The 20,783-nt window shown below is 40.4% G+C and overlaps 2 protein-coding genes across 2 annotated transcripts in view; both read left to right on the forward strand.

Moving 5' to 3' along the window:
• The first annotated feature begins 4,408 nt into the window (after positions 1-4,408).
• tamm41 (TAM41 mitochondrial translocator assembly and maintenance homolog) lies at positions 4,409-14,206 on the forward strand. The gene is made up of 8 exons (XM_030091431.1): positions 4,409-4,764; positions 6,415-6,597; positions 6,916-7,008; positions 7,449-7,599; positions 8,560-8,705; positions 10,286-10,451; positions 10,556-10,618; positions 11,606-14,206. Exons 1-8 carry the CDS (start codon positions 4,627-4,629, stop codon positions 11,695-11,697), a joined length of 1,032 nt encoding a protein of 343 aa, XP_029947291.1. The 5' UTR covers positions 4,409-4,626; the 3' UTR covers positions 11,698-14,206.
• Positions 14,207-15,195: 989 nt separating this feature from the next.
• Positions 15,196-20,783, forward strand: part of vgll4b (vestigial-like family member 4b) — a 43,569-nt gene continuing 37,981 nt past the window's right edge. Inside the window, exons 1-2 of the mRNA XM_030091433.1 lie at positions 15,196-15,381; positions 18,911-18,984. Of these exons, the coding sequence (XP_029947293.1) occupies positions 18,921-18,984 (64 nt within the window). The 5' untranslated portion in view covers positions 15,196-15,381; positions 18,911-18,920. The remainder of the gene's footprint in view (positions 15,382-18,910; positions 18,985-20,783) is intronic.

Genomic DNA, 20,783 nt, shown 5'->3' on the forward strand with positions numbered 1-20,783 from the left:
GTGTGGGTTTTCCCTCTGGTCCCATGATGGCCCCACGCCAAACGCCCATATGGGCGTCATGCAGTGTTACACCTGCTATTCGCTGGACTGGTTTCGTCCAAACGGTTTGACCACAGCGGCCCATTGTGTATTTTCCCACATTCAGCCCATATATGAGTAACGGTGCCATGTGGTTTTCAGTTTGAACCCATGCACTTTTCCCAATACCATCCTAACCAGGACCAATAAGGAAAATCCTCGTTGTATGAACCTATATGGGGCGTTCTCCGTTCGCCCATTCGGGTCCCATGGATGTGGTTTATTTTTAGCCTACTTGGTGCCCAGAAACAACGTGGGGCCCACAGAAGCATGCTGGCTGGGTGCCAGTCCCCGATTTGAATCTGGGCTTGCAGATAGATCGACAGATGTGCATGTGTGCATTTTTTTCTCTGGGTACTCCAGGTTAATTGTGACTGTATAATTACCTATAAACATCAGTTCCATGATTGGCTGGTTATCTGTACAGCAGATGGATGGAAAAAGGCTCCTTCTAGATGTCTTGGGGCGGCTGTGGTTCAGTGGGGAGAGCAGTCGTCTTGCAATCGGGAGGTTGTTAGTTCGATTCCTGTCTCCCCCTGTCTGCATGTCGAAGTGTCCTTGGGCAAGACACTGAACCCCGAACTGCCCCCAGTGGATGGACTGAGTGCCTTGCATGGCAGCCGCCTCCACTGGTGTGTGAATGGGTGAATGTGTTAATGCAGTGTAAAGCGCTTTGGGCTCTGTCAATGCAGTGTAAAAGCGCTATATAAGTGTAGACCATTTACCATTTAAATCTCTCATGTTGTTCTGGAACTTAGTTACTTTCATCAGGTTCGCTGGATTCTGGGTTTCACCGACTTCAGACCAGGAAAGGTTGTGTAATTTGTGAATCAATTCAGTGTCTCACCGGAAAGAAACTTTGCCCAGATCATTCAAAAAGAGAGAAAAAGAATCGATGTGTAACCACTACAACTGGGAATTCTACTGGAATTAGTTGCATTTGTTCCAGACAAAAAGTTAGAAAGGCATTTTCATTTTCCTCTCAGACACTGCAGCCAATTTCACACACAAACACACACACACACACACACACACACACACACACACACACACACACACACACACACACACACATACACACACACAGTGCGAGGGAACATGGAGGTGTGATGGGAAACTTCTCACTCTGCTCCGTTATGTATATTTACAAGTCTTCCTTCCTGTTTACTGGCCTGAAACCAACTCACTGTTCTTTCACAGGAATCACAAAAAAAATACAAAAATAGACTCTGAATGGCTTGATTTTTGTGGACTCGAAAATAGAGTGCAGAGAAGGTAGGAATCTACAACAATGTGTGTTTATAGTATTTCTTGTTGTCAGTATTGTTCTTGTTGTGCTTGCTGTTAGACTTTTTTGTAGATAAAATTGAGGAGATACATTTTGATTCACTGATTCAACTGAGGAGGCCTGAAGCACAAACCACAGCCGCAATGAAATGCTTGGAAAGCTACCTTTTCTTTATATATGAAAAAAAAAATGCCCTGGATGTGGCAAAACCATGCTGAAGCAAAAGAATGGAGTGATTTCATCTCACTCTCATTCAACGTACTTTTGGATTAATAGTAAAACTAAAAACTGAGAAGGTCACTTCAGGGAACAACAGTATCATCCATTAGTCAGTTCTACTGAAATGCATGGAAATAATACTCACTCCCACATGGTCTTGGATGAAGGTCGTGTGTATCCAGCTCCCCCATCAGTGCACCTATCAGCCATGACATTATGATCAGCTGCTTAATGCAACATAAGTCTTCCTTCTGCTTTTTGTTGTCTTTTTTCCTCAACCTGCTTATGAACCTTTGTTGCTTTGAGGTGAAGGACACTCCCATTAAAGGGTTTACATCAAAGACGACAAACATGCGGACAATGGGCCAAAACCGACTCGTGAGAGGCTGCGTTCTGGCCCGCCGAACCCCCAGACAGATTGAAGATAGCTCAAAGCCATGCTGTCAGGGTAAAAACGAGCACAATACAGCAATTATACGAGATGATTTTTGGACGTTTCATTGTCTTTTGCTCCAGGGGGTTTAATTTTGTCTCTACTTTGAGATTATAGCATTTTTTTTTCTAGTAATTGTGTGGTTCTGTGAAAATTTTGACATTTTCATCATTTATACTCTGAGCTGCATCGTGGTGGTGCATGCTACTGTCTCAGTGTTTCCCAGAAGACCCTTCCCCAAATCATCACTGATTTTGATAGCTTGCTGGCTTCCCATAATGCTTCCTGTGTTGTGTTACCTAGGTAAGCGAAGTACATATCTTAATGCCAAATATGAAAAATCAAAGGCTTAAGGTTCCTTTCTTCATTGCTCTGTGTCCACATGGTTGCTCCTCATTCATACACAACATGCTGTTACTGCTGTGTATTCTGACACCCTTCAGTCAGAACCAGCATCAACCTCTGCAGCAGTTTGTTTGTTAGACTTAATCAAAACAGACCTGCCACACTTCCCCCGCCCCCCATCGGGACCCTGCTGATGGTTAACGCATCATTGCAGACTGGGAACATCCAATAAACTGCAGTTTTAGAGATGTTCAGACCCCAAAATCCATTCTCCTGCTGAAATGATGTTTGTTAGGCTGCCCAGCCTATAAATATCCTCCCAACATATGCTGTGTAGCTTTTGAATGAAGCTCACAGTGAACGATGGTCATGACTCCCTCAGCCTCTCGGGTGTTTGTCACTTGAATGTCACCATGCATCATTTTGGAGCAGTTTGTGAAATGACTGATGATATTGCTGTTATTCTTTAAAGGCCAGAGTCTAAAATAACAAAATATTAAGATACTGCTCCTAAACAAGGACTCCACAGCAGTGGAAGTGAATCTGGCATCGTGGCAGATTCATATGGTGTGGAAAACGTTGCTCAAAATAGCAGTGGGGCAAATGAAAACATCTGGGTCGTGTTCACAGCGGTTATAAATAACATTTACATCAAGTAGTACAAGACTGAATAATGAACAAAAAAAAAATCCTGATACTATCATGAGTGCTTCAGTGTCCCTGAATTAACTGGACACTTCAACACAGTGAGCGAGCTTGTTAGTCAGATTCAGTGACCTTATCAATATTCATCTGGCTGAAGAAATGGCCCTCGCCAATTACTGGGAAGATAATATTTGTCCCACACATGACAAACCTAAAATGGGCCGCAGACGTATCGCCAACTGCTATGAATCTACATCCAATATTAATTCAGCCGGACAGATTTGAGCATTTAACCTACCAGACTGGGAGTTAATGTGGTGGTGTGATTGATGATGGCCTCTCTAGACCTTCATCTTTTACAAAAATCTCACACTTCACATTCAATGTGCGGGTCTTCAATTTTCAGTACTGCGAGGGCGTTAAAGATGCCAGACTCTGTTAAACAAGGCCTCTGCTGTGGCGTTATATGTAACTTCTACTTTATTTTTTGCTCATCTTGTTACATTATTTTTGTTTTTTATCAACACTGTTGACAAAAATCCAAGACAGAAAGCTAAAAGGAGGACTCGTCACCATCATCATAGTTATCATTATGTCAGTACAATATTTGTATTTCATCAAACATGTCACGCAATATTAAACTCAATGTAGGATTGAGCCACACTGATATCATCATGCCTCTTCGGATGTATTTATATTTTTTCACACTCACTGCCTTTCTTTTCAATACTGAAGGAAGAGAGGAGGAGGAATAATGTACACTCCATTATTAAGACGTTATACAGAAGCAAAATATGGTGAGCTGCAACAATTTCAAAAAATATTGATCATTTTAAAATCATCCTGACGGGCCTCACCTTCTACGGCCCCCCGAACAAGACCCTCGACCCCCATCAGCTTCCCGGAGCGTCCCAGTGCGGCAGCAGTCTACCACGTGCAAGAAATGGGATGGTAAATGCAGGAAGATAACGTTCTACAAGATAATCAATAAATGTAGACTTTGACTTGCAGCTGAGTGCATTCAGTCAAATGAATGTACAGCCTTGCACATTAACTAACTGTTCTATGTTAAAAAAAATATCAAAAGCAACGTTTTCTTTTAGAAGACAACTTACCTTCACCAACCAAAGTTTGAAAAAAACGCCCTCTGCTGGCTAGACTTAAAATCTAGTAGTAGTTTTTTTAATCAATGATTATCAGATTTGATTTTGTTTTGTTTTTTTTTTTACTGTTTTTATTCTTTAAACAAGATGAATGTTTATAAATTATCTCTATATAATGAGTTTTTAAGCGTCCTATTCATTTTTTTATCAAAGGGCCTAATTTTTCAACTCTGACTACATTTCCCATCAGCCCACGGGCGTCGGTACGCTGATGACGTCTACTTTAGGGGACCGAAGGAAGGCGACACAGCTGACCCACAATGTGTCAATGGACCGAGTTTATGAAGAAATTAGGTCGTTTCGGTGTCGTTATGTGATTGAATTGTAGTCTAGTGTCACTGAACTCGCCCACCTGAAACGTATCTCCCGCTTACTGCCGGTGAAATGTTTCTTTATGCGTCATTTAACCGCTGAGCTGTTTGTTTTTGCTTGACAGGTGTGATATCTTGTTGAAAATGAGTCTTCCAGCTTTGCACAACACCGGCGTGCTTTTCAGGCGGATCCTCTCACAGTTCCCACAGGACATCAGTTTAGCTTTTGCCTACGGATCCGGTGTTTTCCAACAACATGGGACCAGCCAAGGTCAAATGGAGGTAAGACACGCCACCTGAACCCAGCAATGTCCAAAGCTCTCGGTGTTGCCGATTAGCTGGCTTCCGTGTCAACTAGTGACCGACTTCTTTTGATTTACTTTGTTGCTGCTCTTAGCAGCAGACGTTAAACTCTCTTAGAAATCCAGATCTTTGCCGATTGGCGCTGTTCAATCCCTTTAAGTTTGAAAATGTATATTTTATGTCACTAGCAGTAATAGAGAGTATTAAAGGAACCCAGTCACCAGATAACAGGGAAACCGGTTAATCCAAAACACCTGCGGTAGCTCCTAGTGACTGACCATTCAATGTCTCTGCAGGAAATATCTTTGGCATGAGTCTGGTTTATAAAGCCAATCCTCCCACGATGTTGTCTAGTTTGTGTCCAGCCGTGACAGCATTGGGTTGTTTCAGTCCTCACTAAACCCCAATATGTTGATATTTGTGGAAGTTGAGCCCATTTATGCCATTGTGTTGACCAGCAGAAACATCACTGTGAATTAATAAACCAATATGTATTTTATTCTGTCTGTGCTGCAACTTGTTTCATGATGTTGTTTTGCCTGAAAGATTCATGAAAAGCATAGCTGACTCGTTGCAACCATCAGACCACTGTTAAAAGAGATTGAATTAAAGAACTAAATAAAAACACAACGTAATAAATTTAACCTCCTGGATTACGAAACGTTTGGCATTCAATGAAATATGGACCATTGTTTTTTTCATCCTTGGAGTTTGCTTCAAACCACAAATCAATCATTTGATATAGATCAATAGTATATTAGCATTAGGACACTTTTTAATTTAGTTTGGTGTGCTCTGAAGTTATTTCCGCTTATGGTATGTTTCTCAATTTTGTATAACCAAATGTGATGGCAAAACTACTTAATTTATTAACTTTTAATTCAATTTCGTAGTTAGACTCATTTTTAAGGCTGCTTCAATTGCAATCACAGCTCACTAAAAAGGAGAAATTTAAACCAGCTGAGGAGCTAAGCATAATAAAATAACTCAAGTAAAACCTGATTTTAAAAGGCCATAAATATGTGGGAAGAAAATAAATTGATAGTGACAAAGTGAAAAAAAATAACAAGCAAGAAAACTTGACTGAAATGAATTTTTTTTATTTAAAAAAAAAATGAGTAAAAGTTGACTAGTTATATAATTAAAATTCAGTGGAGTAGAATTGCTGTAGTTCTGGCCTCGCAGACTAACAACCACGTACTGCAGTAAACCAGTAAACTGCTGAGACTCGGGGTTAGACTTTGAAACTGATGTAACATGTTGTTACCGTCTGGTCCTGATCAACAGTCAAGCCGCAAATCTCTGAATCAGTGGCAAGGCAGCCTTATGTATTGCAACAACATTCAAAAGTGCTTCACACAAAAGAAAACCTTCAAAAATGTTCACAAACAACATCAATAAATGTGTAAAGCTGTCACAGTAACTCGGAAAAGAAATCTCAGTGTGTACAAGGAAATGCCCTTCAAGCCCGGACTGAACAGCAGATCCCAATGTGTTAGTTGATGGTAAAATTCCAGTCAAAGTGTCAATATGACATTAAAAGACTCACACAGTGCAGATGATGTTAACCTCTTTCGTGGGTAAAGAACATGTCATATTTCTTGGTGTGTTTCTATGTGGTTCACACAGAAGAACATGCTGGACTTTGTGTTCGCGGTGGACGACCCGGTGACGTGGCACACCATGAATCTGCTCCAGAATCGCAAACACTACTCCATCCTCAAGCTGCTGGGCCCCACAAAGATCAGCTCCATCCAGAATGAGCACGGGGCCTCCGTCTACTACAACACGCTGGTGCCTGTGGACGACAGGGTAAATCACTCTGTCCTCAGTTCACCTGTCTCTTTCTCCTGGTTTGTTTTCAAAAGCCAACTGAGTGTAAAATAAAAGTAAGATTTTTTTCTTTGTAATAATGAGGCAGTTTGAAGCCTGTACTAAGCCCTTCTTTAAAAGAATTTTAAATCACGTGCTAATGATGTTGATAAAGTTTTCCCACAAGCTTGATGGGTTAACTTTGGTGACGTCTTACTGAAAGTAAGATTACTGAATTGGTTTTAAGATCTAGAAGTTATTTTTTTTTTGTTTCAATCGTTTTTAATTTAGCAAGTAAGCAATTTCATCTCTTCACAGATAATCAAATATGGGGTGATCAGTACAGATGCCCTGATCGACGACCTCATGAACTGGAAGACCATGTACGTGGCGGGACGGCTACACAAACCGGTTTGTAGTTTTTTAATAGTCTAACTCTAAACAAGGAACAAACATTATTCTCACTGTGGTCAACAATACCAATAGAGGATTTTCAGTGTTCTGCAGCTCACAGTTTTTTCTTTCTTTTTAATCAAGTCACGTTTAATTGTACTACAGTATCATCTGGATCACATCCAGAGACACTTTTATTTTTCTTTCACTTATACAAAGATGCATTCTCACAAAGCGTTGCTGGCTTTATATGTAACATTTAAAAAGCAAAAATGTGGAAACACCGCCATCTTTAGACCTATCAGTTATGGTATTGGTGATACCTAAGATCTGCCAAATATGTTTCATTAAAACTATAATGCATTTTCAATCAAAGCTCGCAGCATTATTGCTGTATTAAACCTCTTATATGATTGCATGTGAGGTTTTGCTCACACTCTGCACCCGTTCCCACACAGGTTAAGATGCTGCTGCAGAGCGAGAACGGAAAGCTGCGAGCTGCTCTGGTGGCCAACCTGAAAAGTGCCGTGACCGCCTCCTTCCTCATGCTGCCCGAGAGCTTCTCCGAGGAGGACCTCTTCCTGCAGATCGCTGGTCTCTCCTATGCTGGTTAGTAGATCGTAACACAGACATCATGCATTCTGCATTTTACACTCTTGTGCACATATCTGCGTCTTCAGTTCAAAGGTTCTCTGTGATGCAGCTTCAAATAGAGCAGGCTTGTTTTCACAGTATCTCCGTTCAAGAGTCAACATGCACAAAACACTGAACAAGCAGTGGGAAACTACTGCTTATGGAAGTAAGATTGATTAAGAAGAACATGCATCGCCACATATGGTCTGAAACTGCTGCTGCATACCAGTTTAATCCAACCTAATTTGTAAAACAACAGAGTTGACTTAAGTGCTTTTCATGTAGGCCCAACAACACATGGAAATATTTTTTGAAAAAACAACAGAAAGATAAAATTACAAGAGTGAAAATAAACAATAAAACGCACAAGAAACAGAAAACATGGTGGATTCAGAAGATCGAGGTTTTCTTAGCTGAATCCATCGGAGAGCCGTTCACAGCTCGCATCCCGAAGCAGCTCTGAGGACAAATGATCCAGAATTCCTCCGGAGTGTTGTTCAGGTCTGATCCGCAGCTGCTGAAAGTGCTTCATCAAAGTTATTACCTCCAAAGGAGGCTCAAGCAGTTATTAAATCAGAAGAGTCTCTCTTTTTTTCCCTCTGGCACAATCATAGTTGATTAAAGAAATGAAAAATGGCATTTTTTGCATTGTTAGGTTAGACACATTGTGTTTGTCTCTGTACTTTGGGCTTGAATGTAAAAAATGTGCTAAAAGGAAGAAAATATGTTTGTTATCTTGTGTTCTTGTAACATTACTTCCTGGTATTAATTCTGATTGCATTAGAAAGTTTTAGTTCTCTTTTTAAAAATACCTCTCCCCTCTATAATGTCTCTAGTTGAACAGTGCTGTTGTATGTTCATGTGGACAGGATGTGTTAAATGTTATTTTTAGTTTTCTGCTTTACGTGCGTTGATATTTTGTCTCTGCCTCTGAAGGGGATTTCAGAATGGTGATCGGAGAGGACAAATCCAAGGTGGCCAACATCGTCCGAGACAACATCCAGCACTTCAGGGTGTTGTACAGCAACATCCTGCGGGACTGTCCTCAGGTGGTCTACAAGCCTCAGCATGGAAAACTGGAGGTAAAGACACACAGAACACACGCTCACTCTCATATCACTCCACAGTGTGTTCTCTGCTCCGGTTTGCTGTTTTTTGTCCACTTGTCTTATAAATAAATGGGACTAAAACGGCATAAAATGTGACAAATCAAAAGGGATTATTTGAATAAATGGATCCAGGATTGCTGAAGATTTATAACATCACACAAGTAGCAGCTGTGATGAACTCGTGGAGTGTGCCTTTAACTGCTCTCTTCCAGGCTTAGCCGTGGTTTCAGGCACAAGTTATTCACAATCGGTGCCGTTCAAGGCTCTTCCTCCGGGGGCTCGCATCGCTGCCCTGTTGAACCGTAAAGTTTCCAGTCACAGGTTTTCTTCCCTGAGCTCCAGGCGACCGCTGCTCCCACGAGCACAGTCAGATCAGTGTGGTTTTACACGTTCAGTGACATGAAGACAGAATCCCGGGTGGTTTTCTTTAGAGAAGTTTTCAAACCACCACTCCTCATGGCCTCGAGCGCCACGCCAGCCTGGAATAACATGTTCAGTAAGTTTAGGGCAAGGCGTGCGTGCGAGTGTGTGTGTTTGTGTGAGTGTTTGTGCTTCAGGTAGCTGACATAAGGTGCAGTGCTAGTTAGTCGGAGTTACTGATGAACCGGAGCAGGTTAATGTCCGATGAAGTTTGGTGCAAGTAATGAAGCGTCGGACCCTCCTTACTGTTCTGAAAAGTAGAGTCTGGAGATATTTCTACTTATTTATTTAGTTTTATAGGGATTTTTTTTTATACATTTAAACTTAGATATCTACTACTTTCAGCTTTGTGCGTTCTCCATATTAATTCATTACTGGTGATATTTTCTATGAGAATTATCCAGAATTACTTATTAAAAGCTAAACGCATATCAACAGAAATGGAATTCAGCGCTTTATGTGAGAAAAACAAGGAGATTGAAAACATGGCCATAAAAGAATACCATCAAAAACATCAGTTGCAAGAATTAAAGATGTAGTGTACCTAAAGTAAATCCTTGCTTTATTGTAGCTCCGCAGCACATTAAGCAAATAAATACCAACATTTCCTGTTTTTGTTTCTTCAGTAACAGTCCTTCTAAGAGGTTTTAAATTTAATTCTTGCCATTGAATCGAAACTGCAGCCTTGTCATTATGGTTTTTTTAATTACACGTGTATTCTGAAAATAATTACATTGCTCACTTTAAACTATGAAACAAGTTGAATCTTTTTCTGTTATTACTCATGCTTAAGCAGGTGTGTCCACAGAAAAACATTACAATCACAGCAGTGTGTTTGTGTGTGCACGTGTTCACGTGTCCACACAGCTATTCACATATGATCCCATAGCCAGCAAAACTGGTTCAAATAATGTTCACTTTTTACTCTAGTTAATTTAAGAGCCTGTAATTTTAACTTTTTGAGTTTCAACTTTAATTGTGAGATTTGAAAGTTTTTGCTAGAAGTTTTTTCATACAATTATTCTTGGTGTATTTTAGATAATTATCTACATGAAAAACTTAACAGACTTTAAAAGACTAGGAGTTGAGTGTGAGTTTAGAAATGTCAGCATTGTGTGTTTGCCTTCCTGCAGGTGGATAAAAGCCCCGAGGGCCAGTTCACCCAGCTGATGGCTTTACCGCGCACGCTCCAGCAGAGGATCACCAAGCTGGTGGATCCTCCGGGGAAGAACCGGGACGTGGAGGAGATCCTGCTGCAGGTGGCCCAGGACCCCGACTGTGGAGCAGTGGTGCAGCAAGGTACAGAGCAGAGAGGACGAGGCGGCGGCGCCCTGCCGTCGGGTCCAGAAGGATGAGATCTGGAGTCATTCTTACATGGCTGGTTGTGTTTCTGTTCCTTTCAGGCATCTCTTCGATCACCAAATCCTCCAGTATAACACAGGGTGTGAAAGGCATTGCTACAGCAGGTAAGAGCTTTCTGTGCAAAACATCCAAGATCATATCTAACGAGCTGATATGATGCATCGCGGCCTTTTTCAGAGAAGAAATAAATAGGAAGCAGTTTGAGGTTGAAATCATCAGCCTTCTCTTGAGAGTTACGGATTCGGCTCATTTTAAACTCTGCTGATAGTTTCACTGAATGTGCAGAGGGTGAGGAAACCTGGCCTGAACACCCGGTGATGTTTTACTAAAATGAAGCTCGCCGAGCTTCCCGACACCCGCCTGCTTCCAAACGGACTCTGAAGTGACTCCACTGATGTCTGAAAGCAGCGCAGCGACGTCCAAACACACCAAACCAGCGATGTGACGCAGTTCACACACACCAATTCCCTGCAGCACCGCGTCGCTGGCGTGTGAAATACAGGAACTCCTTCTGATGTTTTCACTCCTCTAAATATTTAATAAACAAGCAATAGTGGGAAATACCAGCGAAACGCTAACGACTGCATGAGTACACAGAAATGCTGTGGTTCTTACAACATTCTCTCAACATGCTGCCTGCTCATGTTCTGCTTTGACAATAAACAGTTTAGTCACTCATTTGTTATATTTTTGTTACTGTGGAAACATTTTGAAGTCTTAAGCTGCAGAAAGTACTTAAAACTCCCAAAGTTTGATTGCACGCATAGCTTTAGGACCCCTCGTCCTTCTTTTCTCCCTCCAAAATATCATGATTATCATCAATAGTCGCAGTGCTGTATGAACTCATTGTTTTTCTCTTTTGTTGACTAATTCTTCTCCACATGTCTGTGTGTTGAAATTAGAGTCAGCATAAAATAAGAATCTAAATGTAAATGTGCCAGTCTGACCAAAAACAATGTTTGATAGAAAATAATATCGAACTGGATGGACTGAAATGTGTATTTAGAGCTCTAAGGATGACCCTCGTATTCAGTGTGGCCTTGGATCTTATTGGAGGTGTGTGTGTGTCATTGTCGGCTGTTCCCCTGCAGGTTTGTGGAAGACGGTGTCGTACAGCTCCAAAAAACTGCTGAAGATGTGGAAGGGCTGGAGGAGGAAGCCGTCCATCTCCCAGATCTCCTGATCCTGTCTCTTCAAAGGGAACTTTTCTAACCATCACAGTGTTCACACTTTGAATTTTTTTATTTTTTTTACCCTGACAAACTCCAGCTAGAGCAGCCAGACCCAACGACCTCCGGTAGTATCACGTACACGAGGCTGTGTGTGAGTGGTGTCCTGACCGATCTGCATCCTCCCTTTCTCATTAAATTCTTAAAAAAAGTCGTAGAATAAAAGGTGCTGTTTGGCGAGTCAGAGTGAATTATGGCTGACATTTAATGGTGTCGACTGCATGTCGGGTCACAGTCACCCCTGATGTACTGCTGAGTGAGCTGCATCTGGATCCTGCTGTGTGTGTGTGTGTGTGTGTGTGCGTGAACACACACGTGTCAGGATGTCTGAGGCCTTCCTGTGTTTTTGTGCATGTGTGTTTCCCAGGTGAAAGATGGCGGACGGCGCAGATGCTGAAGTATTAATGATGTGGAGAGCAGTGTGTGTGAGGTGTGTGTGTCTTCCTCATTCTTACCTCACCAAAGATTTCATGATTTATTCAGAAGGTTGTAACAAGTCGCCGTGTGATATACGTGGCACCGAAAGGCTGCTAGTTTGTCCCGTCACGTCAAATATGTTGTTTTAAGTCTTTGAAGCAGGGGTGTCGAACTCAGTTCAGTTTAAGTTTCACAGACAGTCATGTTGCCAAACCTTAAATGGGTTAAATTTTTCAAATGACTGCAATTGAAATATATATATATATATATATATATATATATATTTTTTTTTTTTTACTGCCTGATTTATTTAATAACTTGTTTTCTCTTAAAATTTTGTTGCATCAAGAATCGCAGTGGGCCTCATGGTGGTGTAGTGGTTAGCACTCTTGTCCTTCTGCATGCATGTTTTTTGTTTCACAGTCCAAAACATCTGGAATGAGGTTTATTAGTGTGTCCATATCTGCCTTTGTGCAAACAGCTGGCATCTGATTCAGCAGTCTCAGACCCTTTTAACAAAAATAAATAAAAATGACAGTTGATCACTGTTACAGGTTCTAATCTTGCTTGGAGTTTACACGTTCTCCACATGCATGCATGAGTTTTTCTCTGCTTCCTCATTACAGAAGATGGATGGATGAAGAAAATGCTTGACTCCGGTGTTACTTTAGTCTATCCTGTGAATTGCATGTTAGATTTGACACAAATTTTCACTCCCAACATCTTTCTTGATGGATCTTCATCCAGGACTCACAGTGGTTTGCTTCTTTAACCTTGAAACCTCATTAAAATTGATTTTTTTATTATTTTTTTCTTTACATTTACACTTTGCAGTTTCATTTAATGGTATAATTTTATGTTTAACACTCCTGTTTTAAAGAATTGAAGAACCAATGTGGAGGGAATTGAATATCTATCTGTTTCTATCTTTGGTCTCTGTTCATGTCAGAAATGGTTTTTACAAACCATACCATGTGCCAGTATTTAAAGAAGAAAGACGGCTGACGTGCTGTAATATAACGTCCATCCCCACTCCAAACAGACATAATTCATCTGGATGTTCAGACAGAGACACAGTCTGGATAGAAAATACTAAACCTGGGCCCCGAGGACGGTGCACGGAAAAGATGTTGAAATACTGCAGATGTGGAGAGTAGCACGCTTCTTAATCCTTCCTCTTCTCACCAAAGACTTCAGAACTTTAGTCCACATTTTTCATGTTTTGTTCCTTCATTGTCATTAAGGGACAATCACACTTTGGTGAGCATCTCACAAACTTTTCTCCAATTCTGCTAAAATAAATGAGTTTAATAACCTAACCATGCTTTTTTAATCAGCTTATTCTGTATTTTTCTGCTGTTTGTGTCTATTTTTCATTTCAGTACCTTTTAAAATGTGAGTCTTTTGTTGTAACTTTGACACTCACTGAAAAGATCACTGCGACACATTGACGGGAATCCTGCATCACAATAATACAAAAGATCATCTGCAGCTATAGTTGGACTTCTTCACAGCGCTGACGTGTCATGGTTATAAAACAAACAAAAAGAAAAGCTGCAGTTGTCAACATTGTTTTTAGTTGTGCTCTTATTGTTCCCACACTGGCATGACTGGCTCATCTGATTTGATCCATTAGAGACACTTAAGTTTTTCTTATATAAAAAAGTTACTCTTCTGCTGCATTAATGTTTTATTTCTAGTTTAATTAAACATGACATGTATGGCTAAAAAAAAAGACAAAAACAAAATGCAACTGCAGACAAAATGCTTTAGCTATTTTATAAGTACCAGGGAGAAGCTAAATATAAGGAAATGCACATTTGATGCAATGAATTCTAGGATAATGTGCTCTATTTCCAAGATTGAAAAGTAGAAAACCCATTTGTAAAAGGCCTTGCCTGATCCACTCTTTGTTTTTATTCTTCCACCTTGTTATTCACCTCTCATCATGACTCATATCTGATCTATGGAGGCATGACTCATGTAAATCCTGACGTTGTCTTTGTTTTCACCAACGCTTTACCTCATCTTCGTCTTTGTTGTCGTCTTCCAGCGCTCTCATCAGGATGAAGTAACTTCTAAATCCTCTTGGTTAATAAAATTTTCATCCAGTGCGTCTTCCCACTGTGTTTTAATAAAATATAGTTGAAGATCTTTTAGACTTTTCATCTAAGTTCCATTTTCAGGCAAGAAAAAGTCTGAAATGATCACTGATCAACCCAAAAAGCTCATTTTCAAGTTTATATGGCACTTGACATTGTAAAATTCTTTCATATTATGTATGGAGTGGAAATATTTGAAGCAGGTTAATAGAGAAGTAAAGTTAAAATGCAGGTCATGATACTCACATGAGCATGTCTGCTATCGATTCAGTAAGAAACATTCATGAAGTTCAAATTCATTTATGTGATTTATTCATTGTTTTCATGTTTAGTAATCTTGAATGTATTGCAGTTCAGTTACTTTATTTTTGAATAGAATAGGAAATACTTTATTTATCTCACAGCATTGCAGAATAAAATACAACAGAAACTGAATACATCAAATAAGAAATAATTAAACATTACAAGGCTTACTAATGATGGGGTGATTATAGGCTTTGCCTATACCAACAAATAATACTATAAAGGATTTGTGTAGAGTATTATTATTATTTTCAAAGTATGAGACACAGATAATTACAAAATAAATAAAAATCAGGTTAATTTTCAGTAAAATAGCAGAAATGGATTAAAATGTTTGAGCAGGTTTGAGGGTTGACTGTCTGACAATCTGACAGCTGATGGTGTTGTTGCAGAAGTTGTTGAAGTTGTTGAAGTTGGGAGTTGCCGTCCATCAACCAGGCAGTACGTGACGCTGACAGGAAGTGACGCAGCATCTCATTAACATAATATATGCTGATGTCATCGCCTCCGCCAATCATCTTGCTCCACTTTCACCACCTGCTAGGAACTGAATTCCATCATTCCAGACATTCCTGCTCCTTCCTCCTCCTCCTCCTCCTCCTCCTCCTCCTCCTCCTCCTCCTCCTCCTCCTTCTTTACAACCAACTTTGTCCCGACAGCTCTGGCGCTGCTACTATTGTCTTTTCTCGTCCTGGACTCGTAACCGCGGGATTATTTTCTGTTTCCCTTTATAACAATAATTATTTTAATCTGTGGGAATTAAAACACGGACGGACATTATCATATTGGAAGACCTCCAAGTGGCGCTTGAAAGAGGTACGTGCTGCCCAACATGAAGCGTCTGACACCGTTTCGGGTTCGTGGGATGAGCTGTGCGCAACTTTTAACTTCAGTCCCGGGAGAGAAAGCGTGCGTGAAGTGTGTAAAGAGGTGGGATTTAATTCACAACTGAAGCGACACTGGCGGCTTTCCAAACTGTTCGGCCACATGTGGAAAGACTTCGAAACAAGCGCCCCGGCTCGGGTATTGGAGCGTTTTTTGCTGGAAGCCTTCCTGGTTGCATCTGAAGGGACTGCCGCTGCTGTTAGGGAAGCTCTGAGTCAGTGCTTATAATTAAAGCTGCTGGTGGGAATAAAAGCGGAGACGCACTTGTTACCGAAAACACCGCCGAGTCGCTCCAAAGGCAGAAGTTTGGTTTCTGTGGCGCGGTGCGCGCTGCTGTCAGGAAGCACCGGAGAAAAATATTCGCGTTTGTTGGAGGACTTTTCGAAGATAATGTCTGTTATCCGTGAGAAATGGGGGGGAGGTATCTTTGGAATGCAGAGAGAGGGAGAGAGCCTGCTTTTTTTCTTTATTATGATCCACAAATGCCTTCCATAGCTCCGCGAGCCCAAAGCCTCAACATAGTGGGAGAAAAATCCCAAAAATCCTTAGACAAATTGAGAGGAATGGTGTCAAAATATCACAGCGAGATTACGAGGAACAGTACAAGCTGTCTGAAAACAGGGGCGGATTGAGAGGTTTTGGGCACCGGGAGTTAAACTGCAGGAGTGAAACTCTCAAGTGATTCTTGTTACTTTTTAACCCTTTAATTACCTTGTGACAACAAATACCTCATGTATGTAGATCCAGTAAATAAATGGACGTTCTGCTCCTACAAATACATTTGGAATATGTTATAATGTCATGGTTAATTAATGCATCATCAAAATGGAAAAACATCATAGTGTTTATAATATGACATAGGACATTTTATTATACAATTAGATTAATATATAGTTAATACAATGAATATCAGCAAATACTACATAATCTTTCAGCATGACTGCTTATTCATGTATTATGTGAATGGCATTAATTTCTAAAAGGCATAAACAAGAGGAATCCAGAAAGTAACCCCCAACCCCCCAAAAAACAATTAACTGGGGGTTGTGGCCTCAGGGTCAGACATGTAAGCTTGGATTAGAGGTTGGCTGGTTAACATGCCTGCATTAACTGCTTGTTAATACGTTTTTTTGACTGATGATCGATCTACAATACCCAGAGAAAACTCACACATGCACAGGGAGAACATGCAAAGAAAGCCCTCAGACCTGAACTTGAACCACATGAGTCCACTGAGTGAGGGAGCTAATCACTGCACCACTGTGCAAACAACTCTCCTTCACATCAGCTCTAAATCAGGGCTGTCAAACACATTTTAATTCAGGGGCCACATACAGTCCACTCTCATCCTGAGTGGAACAGACTGGTACAATAGAGTCATGATAACCTTTAAATTTAAATTTTATAGTTTAAGGTACGTGATGACAATATCAGACATATCATACAGTTACTAGAGAAAATGACTACAATCTCCTCAGGAAGCCAATTTTAATGAAACCTTTGGGTGCAATTGCAGATTTTGCAGAAAAAAAATTAATTATCTTAGGAATTTATAATAGCACATAATAATAAAATATTTGAATTGCACTTTTTTAAAATACAGTAATATGTGCAAAAATGTCTCCTGCAGCTGTTGCATTAAGTTTTGGCTGTTAAGTGAAGAATATCTGCTTATTTAATCAGTTACAATTTTTTATTTATTTATTTTTTTTGTAATTTCAATCATATAACTTTTTTTTTCTTCATTTCCTTTGCTATTTGACACCAGGTGGGATTTATTGACTGTTTACCTTAAATTTTTTTTAACTTCTTATGAAGACAGACACGTTCTTCAAACAGCAGCTTGTGTGTGATTCCAGTTTAGTGATGTGTTAAAATAGTGGTGATTTTAAATGTACATTTTAATTAGCAGACCAGGAGAGTTTGGATATGATATAATCTGTTTTCTTTTTACAGTTATGTTTTAACTGATAAACTACAACATGAGGAAAAACAAAACTGAAGAAATAAAATCGATATTATTTTCAAGAGTAAATTCTACTCTTTAACAGATTTTGGATGATCAGTGTCAGATCTCCTTTATGTCCACAGCTGCGGTCATGCGCTGGCGCTGCTCGTGCTCTCAGCACATTTACTGCCAACATCTCAGGGACCAGACATCAAACTGTGGAAACATTGTTCGACACAACGTAGAACCAAATAACAGCAATGAAGATAAGAGAGGCTGAACATGAAATCAGACTTATGTGCATGGATGTGTTGCCCCAGTGCATGCTGGGAGGGATTCAGTCACACGATCAGCAGCTTTCAGCCTTTTCAAATCAGTTTGAAAGGAGTTGATATCATAAAGTCACTCCTCAAACTACTTGAAAAGAAAAGTGTTTGTCAGCTGAATCACTGAGATGTTTTTTTTTTTTTCAATCCTCTTCATATTCTCAATTTGTGTTTGGTTTACACACCAATAATTGATAGAAGCGACAATGACTGGCAGTTTCTTTGGTTTATTCTCAGCTTTATTGTATACATTATGTTGATTTGGTGTCCCATCATGGATGATGAGTCAGTTTTCCTGTTTTCTGTGAGAAAGTACGTCAAAGACTGACTCAGCTGTGATAAATATTTTCATCCACTGTCCATTCAAGCTCTACACACTCAAAATGACAGTGTTTTCAATATTCAGCTGTGGTTATTACACAAAAATGCAAGATTGACAAATAAACAATAAATTAATTAATTTACTGCCCTATTTATTCAATACCTGTTGGCATCGGGGCAGAAGTGTAATAGTGGATGAGAAATGACAGCAAAAAGTGAATAACGTGAAAAAAAATGGTCCAGTCACAGCTGGTGTAAAATAGAAGCAAGAAAATGAACACTGTTATTCTGAATCTCAAGGCACTAAAGTGTCATGATCACGATGCTCATCTGCATTATTTATTTGCCAAATATTACCTGATAATATTACACAATCATGCAGCCCTGAAATCCTGCTTTGAACTCTTATAGTAGTGCAAAGCAACAATAACTATATGAGTGTTTTCTCACGTGTGGTTTGAGTCCAGATTAGCTGTCAGTGTGTGGAGGCTGCTCTGCTTGCATGTTTGTTTTCCGTCATGCTTTTGAGGTTAGTTTTTGACTGTGAATTTTAAACATGTTTGACCGTCTTGTTTGTTTGTTGACTGTGAATGTTACTATTGCTCATATTTATACAGATTACATGCATAATGTTTTATAGAAATCTTAAAAATCAGTCCCATTAGTCCTGCGCTGTGATTGGTGTTTCCTCTTATGAATCTTGGAAGACTGAAGCTTGTGCTATCACAACATCGAGTTCTGATTTTCTGTTGGATTCAGTTTCATTGTCAGAATTTCCTGATACTTTCTGACAGGTTTGGATCTCTTGAGGAACACCAGATGAAAGTTGATGTTCTGGGTTTTTGCCCTCTCCTCTGTCTCGCAGGCGTCGCAGCATGGAGACACCACTGGACGTCCTGTCGAGAGCAGCATCATTTGTTCATGCCAATGAAGAAGAGAGTAAGTCTCATCCGGCTCGGGTTTCTGACACATCATGTTTGGCCTCTCTCTTTCTTTCTCTCTCTCTCTCTCTCTCTCTCTCTCTCTTTCTCCGCTCAAGCTCTGAAAAAGGTGCTGCGTAGACAAAGGATTTGCATGATTAGAGTTCGAGTTACATACAGATGAAGTGCAACATTATGAGCGGCCATAACCTAAAGCCCCGCTTTATGCCAGGGGACAATAGCCAGCTTTGTGCTGAATAAGCTTGCAGTTTTAGATGCAGGCAAATAAGACCAACCGCCCTCAACTGCCTTCACCAGCGGCGTTAAACATGCTGCTTTCTTATATTCGCCTGATTTCACTGGGGTCAGGGTGTGGTGTCTGTTTCCCGTCTGACTCCTTCTTCACCATCACGTTTCCCTGAGCGCTCTATATGTTTCTGTATTTTAGAAGCTGTATAAAAGCTTACATAAACTACCCTTTGACAGCTATATTGGCCTCACGGGGTAATGCTAATGAATGTGTTTTCGCAGCTCAATTAAGTCCATGTGCAGGAGTAGGAGCTAATCTGATAAAATATGGATGAAGGTGAAGCACTTAAACTCTCTAATTGTTCCATCTTGAGAAGTGTTCATGTAATTTTCCCCATCATAATTATTTCTCAAACGCTCTCGCTTTACTGTAACCCGATGAGACGCTCCGCTGTTGCAACACGTTGTAATTTCTCCCTCCTCAGCTCGTCTTCTATTCACCTCTCTTCCTTGTGTCTGAGGACTTTTGGTCTCTCTTAAAAAAAAAAAAAAAAAAAAAAAAAAATTCCTTCCAAGATTAAGGAGAAATGGCCAATCCTTCTCAGCAGGATTCTTCTCCCCAATCCCTCAGCCTGCAGCCCGTGGGCCTCTGAGGAAAGAGAAACCTGTAGACACTCAGCATTCAGTGGATATAGAGGATAACTGATGCACACTCTAACAGACGTGGCTCAGTTTGTTATCTTTTGTGATTCTGAACAACATCTTAGTGTTTTTGTTCATTTTTAATATTTGACTGATATTTATTCTCTCCTGTAGAAGAAAAATATAAGATTTGGGGTATTTCTTATCACTTGATGAGAATCTCATTACGACAAACAAGCATTTAAATTAGACTTTTATCCTTCATCTCGCCCTTGGGTGAAAGTCTTTAACTCTAAAGTTCTCTTAATGGATCAAAAAGTGAAGTTGCTTCATTGAGTTTCTTTTGACATTCATTCTCTCTGGACAGGAATCACATGTCTGTACTTCCTGTGGACCTTCATGGTGCTTCGTTTTAATTAAACAGTGGGATTCTCCTGGTTGATAGGAGTCAAGGTGAACCTGTGTCCAGAGTCTGTCCTGAACCCCTCCACTGTTTTCTTGCGTGGGAGGAATCACGTCTGGAGCGGATGAGACTCGCTGTGAGACTGCTACACTTTAAAATATGCTTCATAAGTAAAATCCGTTTGAACTGATGTCAGGACTGAGGGTCTAAAAATGGCAGAATGCGCACGGAGAGCATCACAACCTCCTGCGTTTCTGGAGATATCCAGACATAAGCTCAGCTGTAGACACTCTCATGTCACCAGCATGTTCCCATCATGCTTTGGCACACATGAGCCGAATATCAGCTTGCTTGCACTTGTGAGCGAAACTGCCGGGAATCCTCGCTCCCCTCCTCCCCCGCTCCCCCGCTCCCCTGCGGTGTTTTTGTTTTTTCCCTCCCTCTGCGCCGATGTCACTTTTTGTTGCGGGTTGTGGATGGCCTCTTTGTCCGGGGACAATGCGCCCGACCTGTTTCCACAGTGG

This window comes from Salarias fasciatus, chromosome 5 (assembly GCF_902148845.1).
Source record: "Salarias fasciatus chromosome 5, fSalaFa1.1, whole genome shotgun sequence".
Lineage (NCBI taxonomy): Eukaryota > Metazoa > Chordata > Actinopteri > Blenniiformes > Blenniidae > Salarias > Salarias fasciatus.